Source organism: Pan troglodytes, chromosome 17 (genome assembly GCF_028858775.2).
Source record: "Pan troglodytes isolate AG18354 chromosome 17, NHGRI_mPanTro3-v2.0_pri, whole genome shotgun sequence".
Classification (NCBI taxonomy): Eukaryota; Metazoa; Chordata; class Mammalia; order Primates; family Hominidae; genus Pan; species Pan troglodytes.
Window position 1 is genome coordinate 90,316,916 of NC_072415.2, and position 22,403 is coordinate 90,339,318.

The following is a 22,403-nucleotide window of genomic DNA, read 5'->3' on the forward strand; positions in this document are numbered from 1 at the left end:
TCGGGGCAGCAGCTGCCCAGATGCGTGGCCACAGCCCAGGCCTGGCAGAGCTACATGAGGCGATGCCTTTGTAAAATTCTCTTCTTTCTTTTTTTCCTCTGCTCTGTATGGTTCTTTGGGCTTTATCAACCTAGAGGAAAACGCCACTCAGATTGGGATGGAGTCATTACTCAAAACACTCTGAGTGCCGACCACAGCTCACCACCAGGAGCCCCCATGTGTGTCCCTGGGCAATGAGATGGAGAGACATAAATTTTCTGCCACAGATGATAGATTGCAGGCAGCTCAGACATATGAAATTCTACTGGTTCTTTTATCTGCTCACAAGAAATTTTCTTGAAAAATGTTTAAATCATTTAGGTTTTGGTCTATAAGAAAACCAAGTCTACAAGGGCCTATGCCACAATTTAAATATATTTGTCAGACACCTAAGTGGGAGCCTTGGACTTGGCCCAGCTGGGTTTTTGGTTCCTCAACTGTAAAGAAGAAAGCTAGATTGGAGGACCTTTAAAACTCCTTCAATTTCAAATTCCTATGATTTTGATACAGCAGGAGACTCAATGTTTATTAACTAAATGTGCTTAGATGTATACGTGTGATAATGAGGGTAGCCAGAAAGAATCATGTGTTGGGAAAACTGTTTAGGTTAGAAAAGACTTGTTCCAAGATAGGGATTTATTTCCTAACGCTGACAAACCAGCCTCCAAAGCCAAATCTAAAATTGGTCAAAGGTGTCCAACTCCACCTTGATGATTCTGAACATCAAAAACGTGTACTTTCATGTTTTCAATGTACAAGAAGGTCAGCGTTAACCACAAGAAGTTTCCATTTGATCATTAAGGAGTCACTAAAAACCCTAGAAGGTGTTGGGGTCACAAGACCAGACTGCGCAGTCTCTACGAGACACGATATGACAGTGGCCCCTTCGTTCATTCCTGAGAAGCAAGAACATCAGTGAACACTCTCCTTTGGTGGTCTCTGAGTCGTCCCTGAGGTGGGGTGCAGTGCAGGCAGAGGGGCCTTCTGGCCTCAGCTCCAGCTCAAGGGGGTCTTGTTTAGCTGCCACTTGGGAGCAGATCTGTTTTGGAGCCCTTAGGTGAGGCCTCAACTGAATGCCAACCCTAACTGAAGCCACTGCTCAGTGGGAGCCCAGGGGACGGGGGAGAGCAGGTGCCACGGCGGGAGCCCAGGGGACGGGGGAGAGCAGGTGCCATGGCGGGAGCCCAGGGGACGGGGGAGAGCAGGTGCCACGGCGGGAGCCCAGGGGATGGGGGAGAGCAGGTGCCACGGCAGGAGCCTGAAGCTCCACAATTGCCAAGGCAGCCCCAGGGACCTGTGTGGGGCTGTCATGACACATTGAAGGGTACACTGTACTTTCTGAACCTCACAGTGGTCCAGAACACCAAAGACAAGGAGGGAAGAATGATAAGACTGAAAGAAAAGCACACCTGGCCTGGAGATGAGGGTCAACCAGTCCCAAATCTCCACTGTTCATTATCTCCTCCTCACAGTCCCCACATTGTGGGCAGGGACCCTCCTGGCTCGCCGGCCGTGGGAGCTGGGCTGTCAGTCCTCCCCTCACTCCTGTGTGGAGGGCGGAGGAGAGGTGTCTGCAGGGGAGCTGCTTGGCAGCAACTTCTGGTGGATGAAGCACCAATGTGTCCAAGTCCTCCTGGCCCCTGCTGCCAACATGTCAACACATCACAGAAGACTGACATCTCGAGACAGAACTTGCTTCCTAGTTCAGAAAGGCCCCAAGCAGATGGTGGCTTAGGTCTCTGAGCTGTACTCTTTCCTAGGGTAATTTAACTCGGAGACCCACCTGAAGCCCAAGAGGCACAGCCCCTCCTCAGCACTGATGCCAGTATCACAGAAGGCTCGCTCCTGACCCCCACGTCCTCCCCACTCCAGGTCCTAGGAGCCTGTGGCCTGGGGTGTGGTCAGTACACAGGCGCTGGGAGAAGCAGCCAGGGGAGGAGGGTCGGCCTCACGCATGGCCTGGGGAAGGGTCCAGGAGCTCCCCAGAGACTCAACAAACTCCATCAGCAAGGGAAAATTCTTTCATGCTTTCTGAAAAAGTGTAATCCCTCACCCTTTGATTTGAAATTTCTAGCAAGACCATAGATATATCAGTTATAAACATGCCCCAAGGACATTTTGTAGAAATTTATACTTTTAGGTACAGAGCTGTTTTTTGGAGTCTGGCTTCAATGCAACAAACATACAAAATGCTTTAATGGGTACAGAGTTTCAGTTTGGGAACATTAAAACATTCTGGAGACAGATGATGGCGATGTTTGTACAATGTACCTAATGTACTTAATGCCCCTAAACTATATACCTAAAGATTGTCAAAATAGAACATTCTACATTACATATATTTTACCAGTATAAAAAGTAAGTCATTAATCTTTGATACTGGTTAATGTCTTGGTGTTGACACTTTGCTCCACCCAGCATGTGGCTCCGAGTGGAACTGCTGAGGAGTGCTGGCAGGAAGTGCCGGCAGGAAGGCGGGAATGCCCAGCATCCCTGCCACACACCATCATGAGGAGTAAACGGCTCCAACTCCAACGGCACCTCTCACCCCAACTCTGCCTGTGTGTGTCAAGTGCCACAAAAACAGTCGGGATTTCTGGAAGCCTGAGTACAGGTGGGATGTGCTGCACATGCTGACCTCCAGGCTGAATCATTTTCCAACAGGAGTGGATGGAAAGTACAGAGATATGGGGCAAAAACAGGAAAAGAAACTGCTGTGCAAGAGGAAATCCAAATCTTGCTTACGTTTCTGGAAAAGAAAAAAGTTCACAGTGGAAATTTTTATGTCTCTGGACTCCAAACTAATATAGGTATACAATTTCTACAACGAGCTACTTTTCATTAGTGTATATTGAACAGGGATCCTCCTGGCCACAGAAAACAACACGGCCTTAATGTGACAGCGCCACTCAATCCATCCTCGGTGCTGAGCACAAGCAAGCGAAATGTGAATTCATTAGTGTGAGGTGCGTGCCTGTCGCTACCTCTGCATCCTCTACGTAAATAAAGGTGCCAAATGGGCTCTAACTCATGGATACATGAACTAAATTTCAAACTTTAGCTGAGAACTTATTCACAATGTTTGACCTTTCTTGAAGCCTCAGTGTCATCATGTATAAAAGGAGGAAACTTATACAACTTGGTTTATTGTGAGAGTCACACGATAATTTTAGAAATCCTTGGTTAGCAGTAAAACATTACGTGTTTCTGAGAACATTCTAAATGTTCTCAGGCAGAGGTTCATAAACGTCAATGTGCATGAGCTATGGACATTCACCCCCCCGAGATCTTAGTTCCGTGGGGTAGGGGTGAGCTCTGGACTTTGCATATTTCATAATCCTGGCTCCAAAATACTAGTGCAGGAGGATCCTAGGCCATGTGGGGAATTATTTCTAAGGGTTCCTGAAGTAACAATGGTAACAGAGGTGAATTTTAGGAAGTAAAGGATGTGAACTAGAAAAGAGATGGACATAACTGAGGGGGGAAATGATACCCATGGGAACAGAGAAACCTGCGTGTGAGGTGTCAGCATGAGGAGACCAGGGGCTCAAGTGAGCCCCTCCGAGGGGATGGCTGTGCTGCAGCAGAGATATGACTAGAGACAACCCTCCTGGGCCGACTGCTAGAGAACAGCGGCGCCACTGTTGCGTCTCACTGTGTGGCTGGGGAATAAAACGGCAGGAGGAGGAGGGGACAGGAAACCAGCTCTGCCAGCCAGAGTCCCACCTTGGACTACGAATCACTTGAGCTCGAGATGATCATTGGCCTAATATGAAAAGAAAGCCCCAACGTGTGTCTCCACGCTTGGCCTCATTTCCATCAAACTGCACCCACACAAATGTGTTAATCATCACACAAGCCACTCTGACATGACAGAAACAATGACATGGCCATTTTTACCACACAACACTCTGGCCAACTGACAGGTACAATCTGCTCACGGGCAGCATCCTTTTTGCTAGACTTGAACTCTGCAGACCTGCAGCTCCTCATCCACCGAGGCCAGGCTGACAGGAGCGTCCATGAATACAAAATGCCAGGTGCTTGGAGCAGGCGGGAATCCCTGTTCCCAGGGCGGGCAGCCATGTACCTGGCCCCCCTCGGTGCTATTCCGGCAGGAAAGCAGCCTCCCCCTGCACCTCAGGCCAGACCCTTGCCGGCCTTCACTGCAGCATTCAAGAGGGAAAATTCAAAGATCAGGAGTTCCTGTCCCACACAATAAGAGTCTTCAAAGATATATATATATATATACACACACATTTTTTTTCTTTTTTTTTTCTGGCCAGGTGCGATGGCTCCATAATCTCAGCACTTTGGGAGGCTGAGGTGGACGGATCACCTGAGGTCAGGAGTTCCAGACTGGCCAAAATGGTGAAACCCTGTCTCTACTAAAAATACAAAGAAATCAGCCAGGCGTGGTGGCGCGTGCCTGTAGTCTCAGCTACTCAGGAGGCTGAGGCAGGAGAATCGCTTGAACCTGGGAGGTGGCCGTGTCAGTGAGCTGAGATGGCACCAGTGCACTCCAGCCTGGGCAACAGAGCGAGACTCCATCTCAAGAAAAAAAAAAAGTAAACTTTTTTTTTTTTAAAGTAAAAAAGAACCAATTCAAACATTACTCTAGAGCCTTGCAAAAGAGTGGTCCCCTGGCAATATATATATTTTAGTTCAAAATACCCATACCTTTTAACCCAGCAAGAACATTTCTACCAGTTTCCCTTAAAGACAGAACCTGACAAGTATTTTAAAATATACAACATAGTTCATAATAAAATTGTAACAATTTAAATAACAATTAATAAGGACTTGGTTATACTTTGTTAGAGCTGTGTAACTGATATGTCCACCATTGATGTATGTCTACATACATCTACAAAAAGACAAAAAATATGGTGGTAGGTTAAAATAATTGCTATGCCATGTATATTATGACCCTGTTTGTGTAAAACTACGTCCAACTAACCACGTCTACAGTGAGAGGCCTGGAATGATTTTGCCAAAATGCAAAAGTCATTGCCTCGGGGTGGTGGCATTGCTTCCATGTCATCCGAATCTTGTTTTACAAATATGTTTTAAACAGAAGAGCTTTTTTAAAAACAACAAAGTTTTATGAAGAATTTAATGATGGATATGCTTATGATATGTTAGGTCTTTAAAGATAATCCAAATTATAAATACATTATGGGTTTAAATGTAAGAAAAGTAAGAAAATCACAGACTCCAAGCAACATAAACTCTCACCATTTACATACAAGGTGTTTTGCTGGGACTACAGGAGACAAGTTAGTCATCTGTTTCCCTCTCTGTTCCCATTGGCTCAATTGGAAGAGAATCAAGGCAGAGAGCAGGGCGGCTGCTCACAGCGCCTGCAGGGCTCGGCTTCATGTGGGCGCCCTGGAGGACAACCCTGGATTCTTCTGGAGGGGGGGCCTCTGGCTCTGTTTCTTTTTGACAAGCTACATCAGCACATTTTCTCCTCCCTCAACACACTCCTACTCTAGCGTGAACGCAGCTGCAGGAATGTCATCTTCTCCACATTCCCACGGTGGAGTGGGAGACTTTTTTCTTTTATTAAAAAAAAAAAAAAAGAAAATCCTCCAAACACACAAACTTCCAGGAATCTGTGGCAATTAAAGCAGCAAACATGTCTCATGGAAAACCTCCTACCCCAGAGGGCAAAGCCCACGTTCTGTCTGTTCCCATAAGCACATGGACACAGTGAGGCTAATTCAGCAAAAATATACCTCTTCCCTGCCCCCAAGACACAAAACCTCAAGCCCCTAGGCGGTGTCCGAGGAAAGAGACTACAATGGGGCATGGAATGCAGAAATTGAATTCTGACGGCTTAACTGAGGGCTTCCTGATGAGCAGTGAACCCTCAATTTAAAAACCAAACATACCTCTAGCTATTTCCCTAAGAATCCAAGAAAAACAATTATAAGCAGGATTTCTATGCTTGATACTTGAAAATCCTGCCAGTGTCCATAACAAGATTCTCAATCATTCCATACCCCTTCCTTTTTCTAGTAACTCACTTAAGTGAAATCAGAGCAAAATACACCCCATCGGGCAAATTCTGATAAATCAAATAGTTTACAACTGTGTTCTCCTCATTCTAGGAACCCAAAAGAATGCCCAGAATGCCAAGAACAGTGAACAGGCATATGCAAATGGGCAATACTGATGTTAGCTTTAAAAGTAAGGAGTTCAGAGTGCTCTGTGCTGAACATCTTTCGGTGTAATTAAGTCTTCATATTCCTGAGGAGGAGCTACTGAGACACCCTACCAAGTCCTCGGCTGTGCCTGGAGGTGAGTAACCACACTGCAGGGTATGCTAGCATTTGCAGAGTTTATTTGATGGATAAGCAGGGAAAAGTTACTGTTTGCACTTCCTGTTTATCCTGCTAAAAATAGAAAGAGATGCTCCAAGTATCAACTTGGTTGTGCATTCTCTGGCAAGGGCCAGCTTCCCAAAACATTCCTGCACCCTTGGGGAGGCAGGGGAACAGAGAAGCGGGTCCTTAACACTTAACACATTCTGTATTTACAACCTAAATACGCAGACTCAAGTCCAGACCCTCTCATCGTGGCCAATCCATTCTGGTAACTGCTGTTCTTCTCACTTAAATGGGCACAGCAATACAGAGAAGGGCAAAGACAGCTGTTATGTGTCCAAGGGAAAAGCCCACGGCTTTTCACAGTTCCTGGCCAGATGCAGCAGAAGCCTAGCAAATAAAGAAGAAAGGCAGTGAAGGCCTAAGGCTGGGTCCTTTTGCCCCCAAATGCCATGTAGTCGTTGAGAGAACATCCGGAGAGAAAGTCCGGGTCATCCCATGAGAATGAAAACCAAGTCATTCCTGGCCTGTCGTCTGAGCCCCAAATGCAGCCTCTCTGCAAGTGGGGCTCTTAACCTGGTATAAGCCGAGAGCCCTTTAGCAATCTGATGATGCTAGGGAACACCTTTCTCAAAATAACGTTCCTAAAGGCATAAAATAAAGCACAGGGGATTATAGAGGAAATTATTTTGAAGACAATTATCAGAATAGTAAAACAAATGTGTGGCAGATTACTTTTCTTATTCATGCATTAAATAACAATATGTACCGTTGTTTTTAAATAATGATTACTGTAAATGATATTTAGGATACTGGAATGCAACTACCACAGGATATGAAAATATCTCATTTCTATTGGTAACAAAGTGACAGGCCCAGCTAGTCCCACTGGGCTGTGCTGTGTGCCTTCCCAGTGAGGACAGGGAGACAGCTGGGGATGCCACACTCCTGTGCCCACCTGGGGCACTCACCAGGCTTGGAGCCCTCTCAGAGAAGCACAGGAAGTTTCCTATTACCAGGGGAAGAGAGGATTTTTTTAAAAGTTTTGAACAAATATGTTTATTAAAAAGTCAAAGTATTCACATATGGAGAATGGCTGAATTTTGGAAATAAAGGCTGGAGATAAACCCAGAAAACCTTACCCAGGGCCATGGCTCAGATCCAGGGGTCTGCTCATCAGCCTGTCCGCCCTGGTAAGGTGGACAGTCCTTTCTATTTTTAACAGCTTTATTCCGAAATAATTCACATAAACTTCACCCATTTAAAGTGTAGAATTCAATGGTTGTTGGTATTTATGCAAATCTCTAGTTCTAGAACATTTCTATCACTCCAGAAAGAAACCCCTCCCTCCCAATTCTCCCTACCTCTCAGCCCCTGGCAACCATGAGTCTATGGATTTGCCCATTCTGGACTTTTCACATTACAGAGGATTCTTGTCACGTGTAGTAGTTTGTTGTCTAAAATTGACATGGTCACTGAATTACTGAGCATAGAACCATTGCTTCCGGGGGACACAGGGTTAGGTTCCTGTTAGCCTCTGGTCACAACATTTCATCAATACACAGTCCTTGAATAATGAGAATCAACTTCCAAAGTCATCATACAATATGGGAACTTTTATGTCCGGCTTCTCTCACTCTTAAACATACGGTTTCTGAGGTTCATCCATCTGTAGCATGTGTCAGCGCATCATTTTTCATGGCTCGATAACATTCCACTGCATGACTAGACACACACGCACATGCGCGCACTTTTTTATCCATTTATCAGCTGATGGACGCGTGGGCTGTTCTCGCCTTATGGATATTGTGAATAATGTTACTATGAACATTCGTGTACTTTTTGTGTGGGTGCATTTTTCCATGTGCTAGTATTTTGCTGAAGGGTTTTTACATCTACATTCATAAAGGAATGCTGTTCTGTAGTTTATCACTGTGTCTTTGTATGGTTTGGAGGAAGAGATTATTTTAAGCAACAGATTAATTTTTCTTTTTTTCTGAGACGGAGTTTCGCTCTGTCACCCAGGCTGGAGGGCAGTGGTGCAATCTTGGCTCACTGCAACCTCTGCCTCCTGGGTTCAAGCGATTTCTCCTGCCTCAGCCTCACGAGTAGCTGGGACTACAGGCACATGCCACTACACCTGGATGATTTATATATTTTTTAGTAGAGATAGGGTTTCACCATGTTGGCCAGGCTTGTCTCGAACTCCTGACCTCAAGTGATCCACCCGCCTCGGCCTCCCAAAGTGCTGGGATTACAGGCGTGAGCCACCATGCCTGGCTGAGCAACAGATTAATTTTTTAAAACATAATTGTGGGTTTATTCCAACATGTATTAGGAGAATGCTGACTTTTCCTCTGTGATAGTAAATTCCCTCTTAACATATATTTAAATAAAATACGTCCGTGTACAGAAAGTTATTAAGTAAATGACAGAGTGGGTACGGCTGCAGTAGAATCTTGAAAATAGCATGGCCGTGACTGACCCCTCGACACCCCTGCTGCAGTAAAAAGGCTGTGGGATTGAGTGTCGCCTCTCAGGGGCCTCAGCTCTGCCCCAAACGCAAACACACAGATTATGAAACATCAGCACAGATTACTATGCAGGGAGGGTGCCTGACTGTGCACCGGAAACAACTGCCCCGACTGCCACCTGGAACGTCGTCATCTTTACAGTCAAATCCACTGAGGACAGCAAGAGGCAGCTCTGATTTTCCCAAAGACAGGACCGAGGGGCCAGTGAAGGGCTTGTCATCAGCAGATGTCGCTATTAAGCTCTGACAACAACCCCAGAGACAGGCACTGCCACCCGTGCCACAGATGAGGACAGTAGAGCTCTGCGGGATGAGGCATGTGTTTGTGTCACAAAGCCAGGGAGAAGGTGGGGTCTGAGCTCAGGTCTCCCTAGCTCCACACTGTAACATGACAGAGAAAGGCAGGGGCTGCTGGCGACACGCTCACGCTATAACCACGAGAGACTTAGAAACCCTGAGCCAGCTAGTTAAACTGGGCTACTACTCTGAGGGCAGAGGAAGAAGGAAAAATAAATGATGAAGACTGAACACAGGGCCCCAGCCAGCAAGCTGGAAAGAGGCAGAGTGTCCGAGCCGCTGCTGGAGGTTAGCACGTTCCCATGGGCAACACACAAGCCCACTTTCTGGTCCCGGCCCAGCTTTGATGCATCCCCAGTAGAGGCTGCCAAGACGCCTGGGGCCCACCTCCAAAGGGCACAGTGCCTTCTGCTGGCCTTCACCCCAGCTCCACAGTCAGCGGGACTAAAAGACTTGTTTCCTGCACGATGGGCAACAAAGCCTGTGCGCACATCTGCAGTTTACACACCTTCTTCACACCATTGCTCACCCCACACCATGTGAGCAAATGCTGTGACCTGGGATGGCAGGGGCACAGCCAGGAACACACCCCCACCCTACGCTCCTGGTCGGGTGGAGACAGACGGCAAACCAGCTCTGGGAGCAATGGACAGAGCCCAGAGGAAGCCGAGTAAGAGGACAGAGGGCGACAGGCAGAGGGGAACACGGGCTCATCAGATCAAGCAGCTGAGACCAGGCCTTCCTGAGAAGGCGGCCTGTGAACAGATACAGACACCCAGGCAATGTGAACGGGTAGAGAGTTCCAGGGCAGGGGGCAGGGGGCACAGGCCTCCATTCCAGGACCAGCCAAACAGCAAGTAGCCACTGCAGAGGGCAGCATACAGAGGACCGAGGTGTGGCACGCTGGAGGCTGTGCAGAGCCATGCAGAGACAGCGAGGGTCCTTGCCCCCAGCAACCCCGAAGGACTGATGTGGAAGCTGAAGCTCAGCCCGTCCCCCAGGCCACTGTGAGGAAGTGACAGCTGTGTTGACTTCTCAGCACCGTCAGCAGGATACCCAGGCCCAGTGAGAACTGCAGATGCAGAGTGTTCTGATCTTGTGCCAGAGAATCTGTCTGAAGTGAGGTCAACGAGTCTCCTGCCGTTCCCTTCATCACCGCAAATGGGAATAACAGCCATAGCTAGTATTTACAGAGCAGGGACGAGGAGCTGGCAGCACACTGCTCAGCATCACCCTCACAGAAACTGGATGGGGGTTACTATGAGGACCCTCGTTTTGCAAAGCAGGACGCTGGGGTGAAGAAGGCGGAGGGCCTCGTCTGAGAACTCGCCCAGCCCGCCTCCCACCCAGCACCCTGCTGCTGCTTCCTCTAGGCTCAGCTCAGCCTTTCCTCCGGGAAACCTCTCCTAGCTGTCCCAGAGACTCTGGCAGCAGATCCATGAGGGCAGATAGGGCACACTGCAACCTCACTTTGCAAGTGTCACCACTGGCTGCTTGGTTCCTTGAGGTGGTCAGTGTTCACCACCTGCACCGTGGGGCCGCCCAAAGGAGAGGCAGTCAGTTATGAAAATGCCATTTCCCCAATATGAAGCCTCACCTGCAGGTGCTTCTTTCTTTCAGCATATTATTTTGAAACAACAAGGTTCTCCGAAGTTTGGAGATGGAAAAAAAATCTAAATGCAGTCCAGAGACGTGAGCAGTATGAGGTCCCACAATAAGTCAGCAGCAGGGCACCCCTTCCCTTTCAGCCATTAACCTATGTTAGTAATTTATTTTCACATAAAATGATATTATTACTTATAGCGAAACTGGGCCTCAGAGCTAAAAGTTAACCAAAGTTATCATCGAAAGCTAACATGCTCCCTCCTCCTAACAAGATGATGGAGGGCATGCACCGTAACCCCAAGTTTCATTCTGAGGCCACTGACTCAAGCCTCCTTATCACTGAGTCATTTCGCTTCTAGTTAAATGACTGGAAGTATCACTGTTATTCTTTCTTCAGTATTTAAAAGTCAGAAGTCAATATCATTTAAAGTAGAAAACACAGTTTAGTATTTTGTCTATTAATGCTGATGAAACAATTTTTAATTTCTTTCATCTCCTACTACAGGTTAGAAAACGAACCACATAGTCCTGTAATGACAGAAAAAATTGAAAACTGTATTTTAAAAATGATTGCTCAACAAGACCAGCCAGCCACTCAACCACTTCAGTACCTCGTTTCTGGATGAAGACCCTGAGCAGGGGATTTGCACTAGAAACCGCCTTGCAGAAGTTGTCATCATTGTTGATGGGCAGCAGGTCTCCGTGCACATCTGCATAGCCAATAGTTACATCACTGTTGGAGATATGGTGGGTGTGCACAACCAGCTTGTAGAAATCTTCAAACTTCCCAGGCTTATGACGGTCCAGAGAGAACCTTCGGAATTCCGCCCCAAACTACAATGCAAGAGACGGGGTGGGGTGGGGGGGGGCATTAATAAATACCAGAGAAATATCCAGAAATAAGGTGTGGTTAGTGTACTTAACAAACAAGTATTTATATTCCACATTTTCTTTAATCAATCATCCACTGATAGACACATAAGTTGATTTCATCTTTGCTATTATGAATAGTGCTGGAATGAAGCTACAAATGCTTTTAATACGATTTCTCTTCCTTTGGGTAGAAACACAATAGTAAGACTGCTGGATCCAATGGTAACTCTATTTTCAGTTCTCTGAGATATCTCATACTGTTCGCTACAGAGGCTGATGAATTTAAAATGTTGTATTAAGAAAATAAAAGGACAAGTATTTATTAATTCTCCACAAGGGCCTGGGGAGATAGTGACAAACAGCTCAGTTCTCACAGAGCTCACAGTGACTAAATAAGAAATTATAATACAGGAAGAGGGACCCTAAACAATTAAAAGCAGTAGTGACTCAGGCAGCAGCTCGCTCATCCACAGAGACCCAGGACGGCCCTCTCGTCCACACCGACCGAGGGACAGCTCAGTCATCAACACAGATGAATATCCTGAGGACAGGATAGGACGGGCTGTGTAGCTCATGTTGTAGGAAAAAGCAACGTCAAAATTAATGTTAATTTTTTGGGTGGCATGAAAGGAGAATCCTTCCTCAGCAGGGTCCCTTGCCTCATCTGTGGTTGCTGAGGGGGCATCTGCACAGCTTGGGGCAGGGCTTAGGAAACTCAGAGGCAGGAGAGGACGCAAGGCCGGATGAAACCTCGGGACTGTTTCCAAAGGCAAAAGACCATGAAGACCTTACGGGTCTTAATTTTAAGCTAGGAAGTGTCTTCATTTGATTTGTACTTTAGTAATGGTTACATTTCAAAAGGATCAGAAGTAGACATGAAATTGCAAGAATAAAGGAACCTGGTTAAAATCATACAAGTCCAAGGGAGACAGGATGATGGTCTGGTCTTTTTCCTAAAGGCGGCATGTACACCCCCCTCAGGAGCTGTCATTAGGTGGTCCAGGTTTGGGAAACATCTAGGGACTAACCTCTTTTCCAGCAGACCCTAACCCTGGCTCAGATGCCCATGAGCTGCCCGCAGAGCTCCAGGGTACCCTCCAAGAGAGGACCCCAGGGGGACATGAGGTTAGGGTCATGCCCAAGGGTTCTGGCTCCTGTCATTCCTCACTCGGCAATTCGGGATCTTTGTTCATCAGGTGGTACATATACAGTTGAAAACTAATTAGATTGGTTCCAAAATATATACAAATAAAGTAATGTTTATGGAAAACTAGTCGTTCTATCATCCAGACATTGTATGAATGAGTCAGGGAAGGTCATCTAAGATCAGACGTGTTTGCGCCAGGATCACCTGGAGGCCCCCCAGAGTTCTGGGTTTGACTGTGCCGAGGTACAGCCTAAGAATCTGCATTTTAACAAGTTCCTGAAAGAGCTGATGCTATTGATCTGGGGACCACACACAGAGAACCACAGGTTTTATGGGAATCGGCCACTAGACCTTAACCTCCACAGATTCTTTGTGAAACTGAATTGCTCAAGAACAAATCTCCTTTTCTACCTCGCTTTCAAAAAGCACTTCCCCCAGGTTACCAAGAGCAAAACAAACCTCTCATCCATTGTGCACTGCCCTCAGCAATTAAAAAAAAAAAAATCTCCAGGGCCTACAACAATGGGACAATTCAAAATACTGGCTTGGGGCAGGCATGGTGGCTCACGCCTGTAATCCCAGCAGTTTGGGAGACCAAGGCGGGCAGATTACTTGAGGTCAGGAGTTCAAGACCAGCCTGGCCAACATGGTGAAACCCCATCTCTACTAAAAGTACCAAAAAATGAGCCAGGCATGGTGGCACACACCAGTAATCCCAGCATCTCAGGAGTCTGAGGCAGGAGAATCGCTTGAACCTGGGAGGTGGAGGTTGCAGTGAGCCAAGATCATGCCACCGCACTCCAGCCTGGGCAAAAGAGTGAGACTCAGTCTTAATAATAATAATAACAATAGTTTGGGAAAAGCCACTTTCAATGACTAATCAAAGCCCCTCTAACCTACGGTCTACATACTCAGTAAGGGAAGAAGTGGGACCCCAGAACTTGGTATTTGGACAGTTACATGCTCTGAACACGGCTGCACCCTGGAAGGGGCAGAGGAAAGGGCTCTCCTCTATCTCCTGCTATTGTCAGAAGTGCAGAGCAGAGCAAACCCTTGAAATCCCTCCCCGTTATTCAAGGGGAAACGTTCACCCAAGGATGACGCTGGCACAGCATGTAGGCGATGCAGATTCTTTCACACACAGGGGCTCCAAAACTTTAAGACACACATGTAAAGCCTACAACATCAGTTTTATGCAGTATCTTTCAGATCACAAAGCATTTATTTCACTAACATCAATCCTTGTCTTTCCCATCTCACATAGCTCATATATACTCACACGGTTTGCATCTGTGTCCCCACCCAGGTCTCATGTTGAACTGTAATCTCATATATACTCATACGGTTTGCATCTGTGTCCCCACCCAGGTCTCATGGTGAATTGTAATCCCCAGTGTTGGAGGAGGGGCCTGGTGGGAGGTGACTGGATCATGAGGGCGGAGCTCTTATGAATGGTTAAGCCCAACTCCAGGTGCTGTTCTTGTGATGGTGAGTGAGTGAGTGATCACGAGATCTGGTTGTTTTAAAAGTGTGTAGCACCTTCCCCCTCTTTTAGTCCTGCTCCTGCCATGTAGGATGCCTACTCCCATCTTGCCTTCTGCCATGAGTAAAAGCTCCCTGAGGCCGTCCCAGGAGCAGATGGTCACCATGCTTCCTGTGCAGCCTGTGGAACTGTGAGCCAATTAAGTCTCTTTTCTTTATAAACCACCCAGTCTCCATTCTTTCTTTACAGCTATGTGAGAATGGACTAATACATATACCAACTTCCAAAGCAATTTCCTTGTATCACTATATGGCTTTCGTCTAACTGAATACATAAGATAATTTAATCATGTCTAATGCAACTAGTAAGAGTGTTTTTGAATTTTATATAATTCTCACTTCAGTATCCCCGCAAAGGGATACAGCTCACTTTCACCTCAGGAACGCCAGGCCTCCCTGAAACAGCATAGGCTAAATGTTAGTTCTACAATGTTTCAGTCTTAACTTTATTTAGCAACTAACCTAAAACACATCTCAGTTTCTCAGTACATTCAATAATTTTCTCAAAATATGTCTTAGCATGTTAACTTGAAATGAAAAATAAATTCAGACTGTTTCCTGAGAGAAAACAAGGTTGATTTGTGTTTAATGATGAGGCTGACTTTGCCAACCCAGCTATATGGTAAACATGCTTCATATGTTGAATGAGCTCCAAAGTTTTGACAAAAAGAGATGTGAAATGTGACATGACAAAAGCATTGTATTTAAAAATCATATTGGTATTGGGTACTAAATATTTTTATTTCCCCATCATATCAGATTAAACAAGAGTCCTCTAAATGAAGGAATTAGCAGGTATAATTCATTGTCACATACTTCTTGGTAAAGTCCTTTCAGTATACTTACCAGAAACTGAAACAGTGAATGGCTCTAATGACCAGGCAATAAACCTTGCAAGTCAAGTAGTTTCCAATTACTTGCTTTTAACAAAATATAAAGTTGTCCTAACTGAACTGTCAGCTAATTATCAAAATAATTTTGAGAGACCACCCTATTATTTTTGTCACACAACCTGTTGAGAGTTCAAAGAACTGAGCTGTGCTTAGGGGCCTTCACTCTCATCTACCTGAGTGTGCAAATGAAGCTTCACAGTGTTGACACCCAACAATAAAAATTGCAAAACAATTAGTGCCAGCCTACCTCATTTATCAATAAATACTTAACAGTAAATGAAAGATTCTTCAAATGTTTATTTGGATGGCTAGTGATTATCCATAAATACTTAACAGTAAATGAAAGATTCTTCAGATGCTTATTTGGATGGCTAGTGATTATCAATAAATACTTAACGTAAATGAAAGATTCTTCAGATGTTTACTTGGATGGCTAGTGATTATCAATAAATACTTAACAGTAAATGAAAGATTCTTCAGATGTTTACTTGGATGGCTAGTGATTATCAATAAATACTTAACGTAAATGAAAGATTCTTCAGATGTTTACTTGGATGGCTAGTGATTATCAATAAATACTTAACAGTAAATGAAAGATTCTTCAGATGTTTATTTGGATGGCTAGTGATTATCAATAAATACTTAACAGTAAATGAAAGATTCTTCCAATGTTTATTTGGATGGCTAGTGATTATCAATAAATACTTAACAGTAAATGAAAGATTATTCCGGTGTTTATTTGGATGGTTAGTGATTATCAATAAATACTTAACAGTAAACGAAAGATTCTTCAGATGTTTACTTGGATGGCTAGTGATTATCAAATTGCACAACTATGTTCCAATCACCATTTGATAATACTTGTTAATAACTCAATCTAGAAATTTGCTATAACAATCTATTTCATTTATAATTGTGGTAAAACACACATAAAATTTACCATATTAGCTCTTTTTAAGTGTACAGTTCAGGAGTGTACATTCACACTGTTATGCACCCACTCTCTAGATTGCTTTTCATCTTGCAAGCTAGAACCCTATACTAGTAAACAACTTAAAAATATTTTTAACAAATAGAGCCCCAGGACCACAAGAGAAAAATATTTGAACTTCAATTTATACATATTTTTTGTTGCAGAGAAGAGTAACAGGGGTAACGAAGCATAAGTTATTAGAATAAAATATTAGGACAAAAATCTCTTGAGGGAGTAATGGGAAGAAGAAATCAAAGAGAAAAAGAAACCATGTATAATTTCTGATTAGAAAAGAGCTCTTCAGAGTCAGAAAAGTGGCAAAAATAAGAGTCTGTTTATCCTATTTTAAAATGCATGATAGTGGTATCAAATCACTGCAGCATTTAGATTTCACTGGCTGTATTTAGAAGATCATGCACCAAAAGCTTTATTTGTAATGGAATATTTACAGCATGCTGTAAATTACATCCTTTGCAAACCATTTATATTTACTAAAAAAAATTCAGGTACCAACTTAAAAATATATCATCCCCTTTTATAGTGGTAGTTTTTCAAAATTCTTTCAGGCTTCATGTGACATTTGAGGACCACTACATCAGAGTTCAGGGATCACTATGAAAATGCCTAAACCACCATTAAAGGTTAGCAGGAGACTTGGCACTCCCTAATATTTTCATTGTTTTTCATGTGGGTGTTTGTTCGTATAGCAGGACTTACAACAGGACGGCTGCTTCAACATCTGCTAGGCTTCATTCATTCACCTACTATCCCGCACATAAAATGCCTCAAAGGGCGCCATCCTATCCCGGGAGGTCATCTCCTCACTCCAAACCAGTGACCAATTTCAATGAAAGATCAATACTCAAGCCAGGCATGGTGGTATACACCTGTAGTCCCAGCTACTTGGAGGCTGAGGCAGGAGGATCACTTGAGCCCAGGAGTTCCAGGTCAGCCTGGGCAACATAGCAAGACCTTGTTTATGTTAAAAAAAAAAATCAAATTTCCTAAAAAAGATTGCATCGCTGTGCCTGGCCTAGGTTAGTAGCAAGTTAATAGATAACCCCATCAAAAAGTCCACATTGGCCAGCGATGGCTGATGCCTGTAATCTCAGCACTTTGGGGGGCTAAGGGAGAGTCCGAGACCAGTCTGGCCAACATAGTGAAACCCCATCTCTACTAAAAATACAGAAAAACTTAGGCAGGTGTGGTGGCACACGCTTGTAGTCCCAGCTACTTGGGAGGGTGCTCCAGGAGAATTGCTTGAACATAGGAGGCAGAGGGTGCAGTGAGCCAAGATTGCACCACTGCACTCCAGCTTGAGTAACAGAGTGAGACTCCATCTCGAAAAAAGAAAACAAACAAACAAAAAAAACACACCTTTCCCTCACCAGTACCCTGACACTATGAGCTGTATCATTTTCCCTTAAAAGGACCCATGGTTCCGAGGCAAAATGGCTGATTCCAGGTATATGGCAAGAAATGTGTGTAAGCCTATGAATCCCATGTTTATTTTTAAAGAATAAGATTATTTGTTATTGGGAAATACACAGGTGTGCAAATTCTTATTCTTCAATGCTTCTAGCTAAATGAACCCTCATTCATTATTTAGATAATGATTATTCTATTTTGTAGTTGACCCCAACTATTATTCCTACAACAGGATAGTAAAAAACGGGGTTGGGGGAGATTTCATCTTTTAAAATTATTAAAAATTATCTCAAATACAAAATACCAAGATCAATAAGCAAAAGCGTATCAGCGTCTGGCTAGGTGTGGTGGCTCACACCTGTAATCCCAGGACTTTGGGAGGCCAAGGCAGGTGGATCGTTTGACTCTAGGAGTTTGATACCAGCCTGGGCAACATGGGGAAACCATGTCTCTACAGAAAAGTACAAAAATTAGCCAGGCGTGGTGGCACACGCCTGTAGTCTCAATCACTTGGCAGGCAGAGGCAGGAGGATCATTTGAACCTGGAATGTGGAGTCTGCAGTGAACTGAGACTGCACCATTGCACTCCAGCCTAGATGACAGAGTAAGACCCTGTCTCAAAAAATACAAAGTGTATCAAAAGCTTCTAAATGCAAATCATTTTTATTTTCTTTAAAATGTATTCAATGATAACATCATTATACTATAAATAGAAAATAAGAAATGTCCATCTATCACCTATATCATATCAATCTCTATTAATCATATCTATCTATTCCCCCAACTCTAACTTCTTATCATAATTTTGACCCTTTTCCTTCCAGAAGAAGGGATAGAGCTCGAGAAGTGCTTGTTGAATGAATAATACCTTGGAGCCAGTTGCAATAAAAGTAATGTTCCATACAGCTCTTGGTCAATAAGCAAGGAGACAAAAAGATGATGGAAACCCAAGACAGCTAGGAGCCTGGGAAGCACGACAGGAAAGATGACAGGACAGTGCTGTTTTAAGTTAATCTCCAAGCACTTCCAGAATGGAAGACTAGGACCTGCAAATCTCTGCTTATCCATTAAAGACAGAATACTGGGAAAAACTGTCAAAACCAAGTTTCAGAGAACCGTGGAAATTAATCAATGGCTTGCAACAATGCAAGGAGTGTTTATTCTAGAAAAGCAGCTGAATCTCAGTAAGAGCAGCAAGCTTTGCGGTGCTTTCACTTCCTATCCACCTCTCCTCAACTGTGAAATCCAGCAGCCTCACAGCCTGGGAGGGAGCAGAACCAGTCTGGAAGTTCCCCAAAGCCCACACTCAGGACTGTCATCGTCAGACCTGTCTTGCAGCTCCAGGAAAAGCCCTACTCATAGGGTCAAGTTCAGTGGGAAAAGCCTTGTCCCCAGGGCATTTGCTGAAAACAATCAGCATCAGCTGTTTAATATTTAAAGCTAATATGATCAAAGTTTAAAAAAAAGTTTTTTTCCATGGGCCAAGTTTATTTTGTTAGTAGGACCAAAATAGGTTATCTACAAAGGGAACAACTAATTATAAACAAATAATTATTGCATACTCCCTGCCAATTTTACATCTCTTGCCAGATACAAAGCATTTACTTTAATGAACTTACAACGAGTTACTTGCCTAAAACCACGGAAAGTGGGGATATTTTCAAAGCAGCTGCTTATGTGATATGACTGGCAAAACCTCCCCACCCCCCATCCCCAAACACACGTCACTAGTCATTCCTTTGAGTCGATACATTGAAGGCCTCTGTTAAAATATGATCTGCTGACAGACAAATGGAACTATTCACATTTAGTTCAAACTAGTTGATTGAGTTTCTTAGTCACTTAGTAAAAGGTCCTTTGTGAAAGGGACCCAGTAGCATTTTTTTCTTTTTTTTTTGAAAAGCCATCTGTATTTTTAGGTTTGCTTTTAAGTGAAAATTTTACAACATGCTTGAAATTAGATCCTCTGCAGCTATTTATATTTCTTATGATAAAAATTAGATGCCAATTTAAAAATATATTATCTCCTTTATACTTGTTCTTAAAATTCTTTTAGAGGATATGTGATACTTGAAGATTGCTGCACTATGGTATAGAGATCACTGTGAAAGTGCCTGAGGAATAGTTACCATTGGGGCAAACAGGAATTGGACAAACACGTTTAAAAGACAATGCTGGGATGCATACCCATTAGGATGGCTACTATCGAAAAACCAAAATAGTAAGTGTTGGCAAAGATGTGGAGAAATTGGAATCCTTGTGCACGACTGGTGATAACGTAAAGCAGTGCAGCTGCTGTGAATAACAATATGGCAGTTCCTTAAAAACATTACAAATAGAATTACCATATGATCCAGCATTCTACCTCTGGGTATATAACTAAAATAACCGAAGGCGGAATCTGGAGGAGATATTTGTATATCCATGTCCATAGCAGCATCATTCACAATAGCTAGAATGTAAAAACCTAAGTATCCATCAATGGATGAATAGGCAAAAGGTGACACATACATACAATGGAATATTATTCCATCTTCAAAAGGAAGGAAATTCTGATGTGCTACAACATGGACGAACCTTGAGGACATTATGCTGAGTGAAATAAGCTGGTCACAGAAGGACAAATACTGTATGATTCCACTTATATGAGGTAAATAGAGTACTCGAAATTTTATCACAGAGACAGAAAGTAGTATGGTGGGTGCCAGGGGCTTGAGGGAGGAGGAATGAGGAGTTTGAATGCAGAGTTTGAGTTTTACAAGATGAAAAGAGTTCTGGAAATGGGTGATGGCTGCATAACAATATGAATATACAGCAGGTCCTCAAATAATGTTTCATTCAACGTTATTTCACTACAATACTGATAAAAAAAAATCGATTCCCAGCCAGGGCCACACTGTCTGTGTGGAGTCTGCATGTTCTCCTCACATTTACATATTCTCCAGTTACTCCAGTTTCCTCCCACATCCCAAAGATGTGCACATTAGGTTAACTGATGAGTCTAAATTGTCCAAGTCCTTGTGGGTGTGTATGTGAGTGTAACCTGTGATGGAATGGTGTCCTGCCCATGGTTGGTTCCTGCCTTGTTCCCTGAGCTGCTGGGATAGGTCCTAGTCACTCATAACCATGAACTGGAATAAACAGGTTGGAAAATAAGTGAATGAATACATACAAATTATTGTAAAATAAAAATCTGTAATCACACAAATACGTGGCAAGAAATGACTGCGATAAATGCTGCAGTATGAAAGTGCCGGCCATATTTGTTATTGTTTGCTTTTGAACTGCATGGTGGTGGGAGGTGCTCATGACAATTTTCACTTTGCAAACAGTTATTCCTTGATTTAATCCACCACCGCTACAACCGCTGTCAGTCACTGATTCACCAAAAATTGGGTAAATAATTATCTTGTTTTGGCTGGGTGTGGTGGCTCAAGCCTGTAATCCCAGCACTTTGGGAGGCCAAGGCGGGCGGATGATGAGGTCAGGAGATCGAGACTAGCCTGACCAACATGGTGAAACCCCATCTCTACTAAAAAATACAAAAATTGGCCGGGTGTGGTGGTGCACGCCTGTAATCCCAGCTACTCAGGAGGCTGAGACAGGAGAATCACTTGAACCCAGGAGGCAGAGGTTGCAGTGAGCCGAGATTGTGCCACTGCACTCCAGCCTGAGCAACAGAGCGAGACCCCATCTCAAAAAAAAAAAATTATCTTGTTTTTATCAATCTTTCTTAAATGTATAGCTCACATTTATTTCAAATGTTTAATATAATAAATATTTGGGGTCTTTATTTAGAAGTTTGGTGATGTTTTTGTGACGAGAAATATGTTGCAGGAACTTAACTCTTGTTTATATCAATCAGCCCATAGTAAATTGGTTTTATTACCAGTGGTTTTGCTTAAAGTCACAGTTTCCAAGAACCTATCGATGATAAGTGAGGACTTACTGGACTTAATACTACTGAAGTGTACACATAAAAATGGTTAAGACGATGAAGTTTACGTCTATTTTACCACAATTTTTAAAAACGAAAAACAGAAATCCTGGGGAGTGAGCTGTTCAAAGAAGGCTTTGAAAAGCTCTGATACATTCCAGAGATCTAGACAGCTACACAGGGGCAGGGCTTTGTGCATGGCCATGAAAGACCTGAGGCACCTGTGATCTTTTACATCTGACTCTGGGGTTCTGTGCAATCAGAAAGTGAAAGCTAAAGCAGACTTGGACTACCAGAATGTTGAAGCTGTGTCCCAACAGATATAGAGCCACTCTACAAAGGCTGGGAGACTTATAGCTTCAAGGCATTTAAGGAAATCTCTATCTAATCATTAGCTGAACACTCAGCACACTAAGCAAAGATTGAAAGTCACACATGACAAAGAATACAGACTTCATAGAATTAGTCCAGGAAAGTCACTAAAAAATCCAACAGCAACAACAACAAAACCCTTGAGAAGGAAAAAGGTCCTACTCTTTAAAATGTTCAGTTTTGGCCGGGGGCGGTGGCTCACGCCTGTAATCCCAGCACTTTGGGAGGCAGAGGCAGGCGGATCATGAGGTCAGGAGATCGAGACCATCCTGGCTAACACGATGAAACCCCGCCTCTACTAAAAATACGAAAAATTAACCAGGCGTGGTGGCGGGTGTCTGTAGTCCCAGCTACTCGGGAGGCTGAGGCAGGAGAATGGCATGAATCCGGAAGGCAGAGCTTGCAATGAGCCGAGATCGCGCCACTGCACTC

General features: G+C 43.9%; 1 protein-coding gene across 1 annotated transcript in view; it reads right to left on the minus strand.

The window, feature by feature from the left end:
• The window catches only part of PARD6G (par-6 family cell polarity regulator gamma), a 97,017-nt gene that overhangs the window by 40,716 nt on the left and 33,898 nt on the right, over positions 1–22,403 (minus strand). Inside the window, exon 2 of the mRNA XM_001145392.6 lies at positions 11,418–11,640. Coding sequence (XP_001145392.1) covers positions 11,418–11,640 — 223 coding nt within the window. The remainder of the gene's footprint in view (positions 1–11,417; positions 11,641–22,403) is intronic.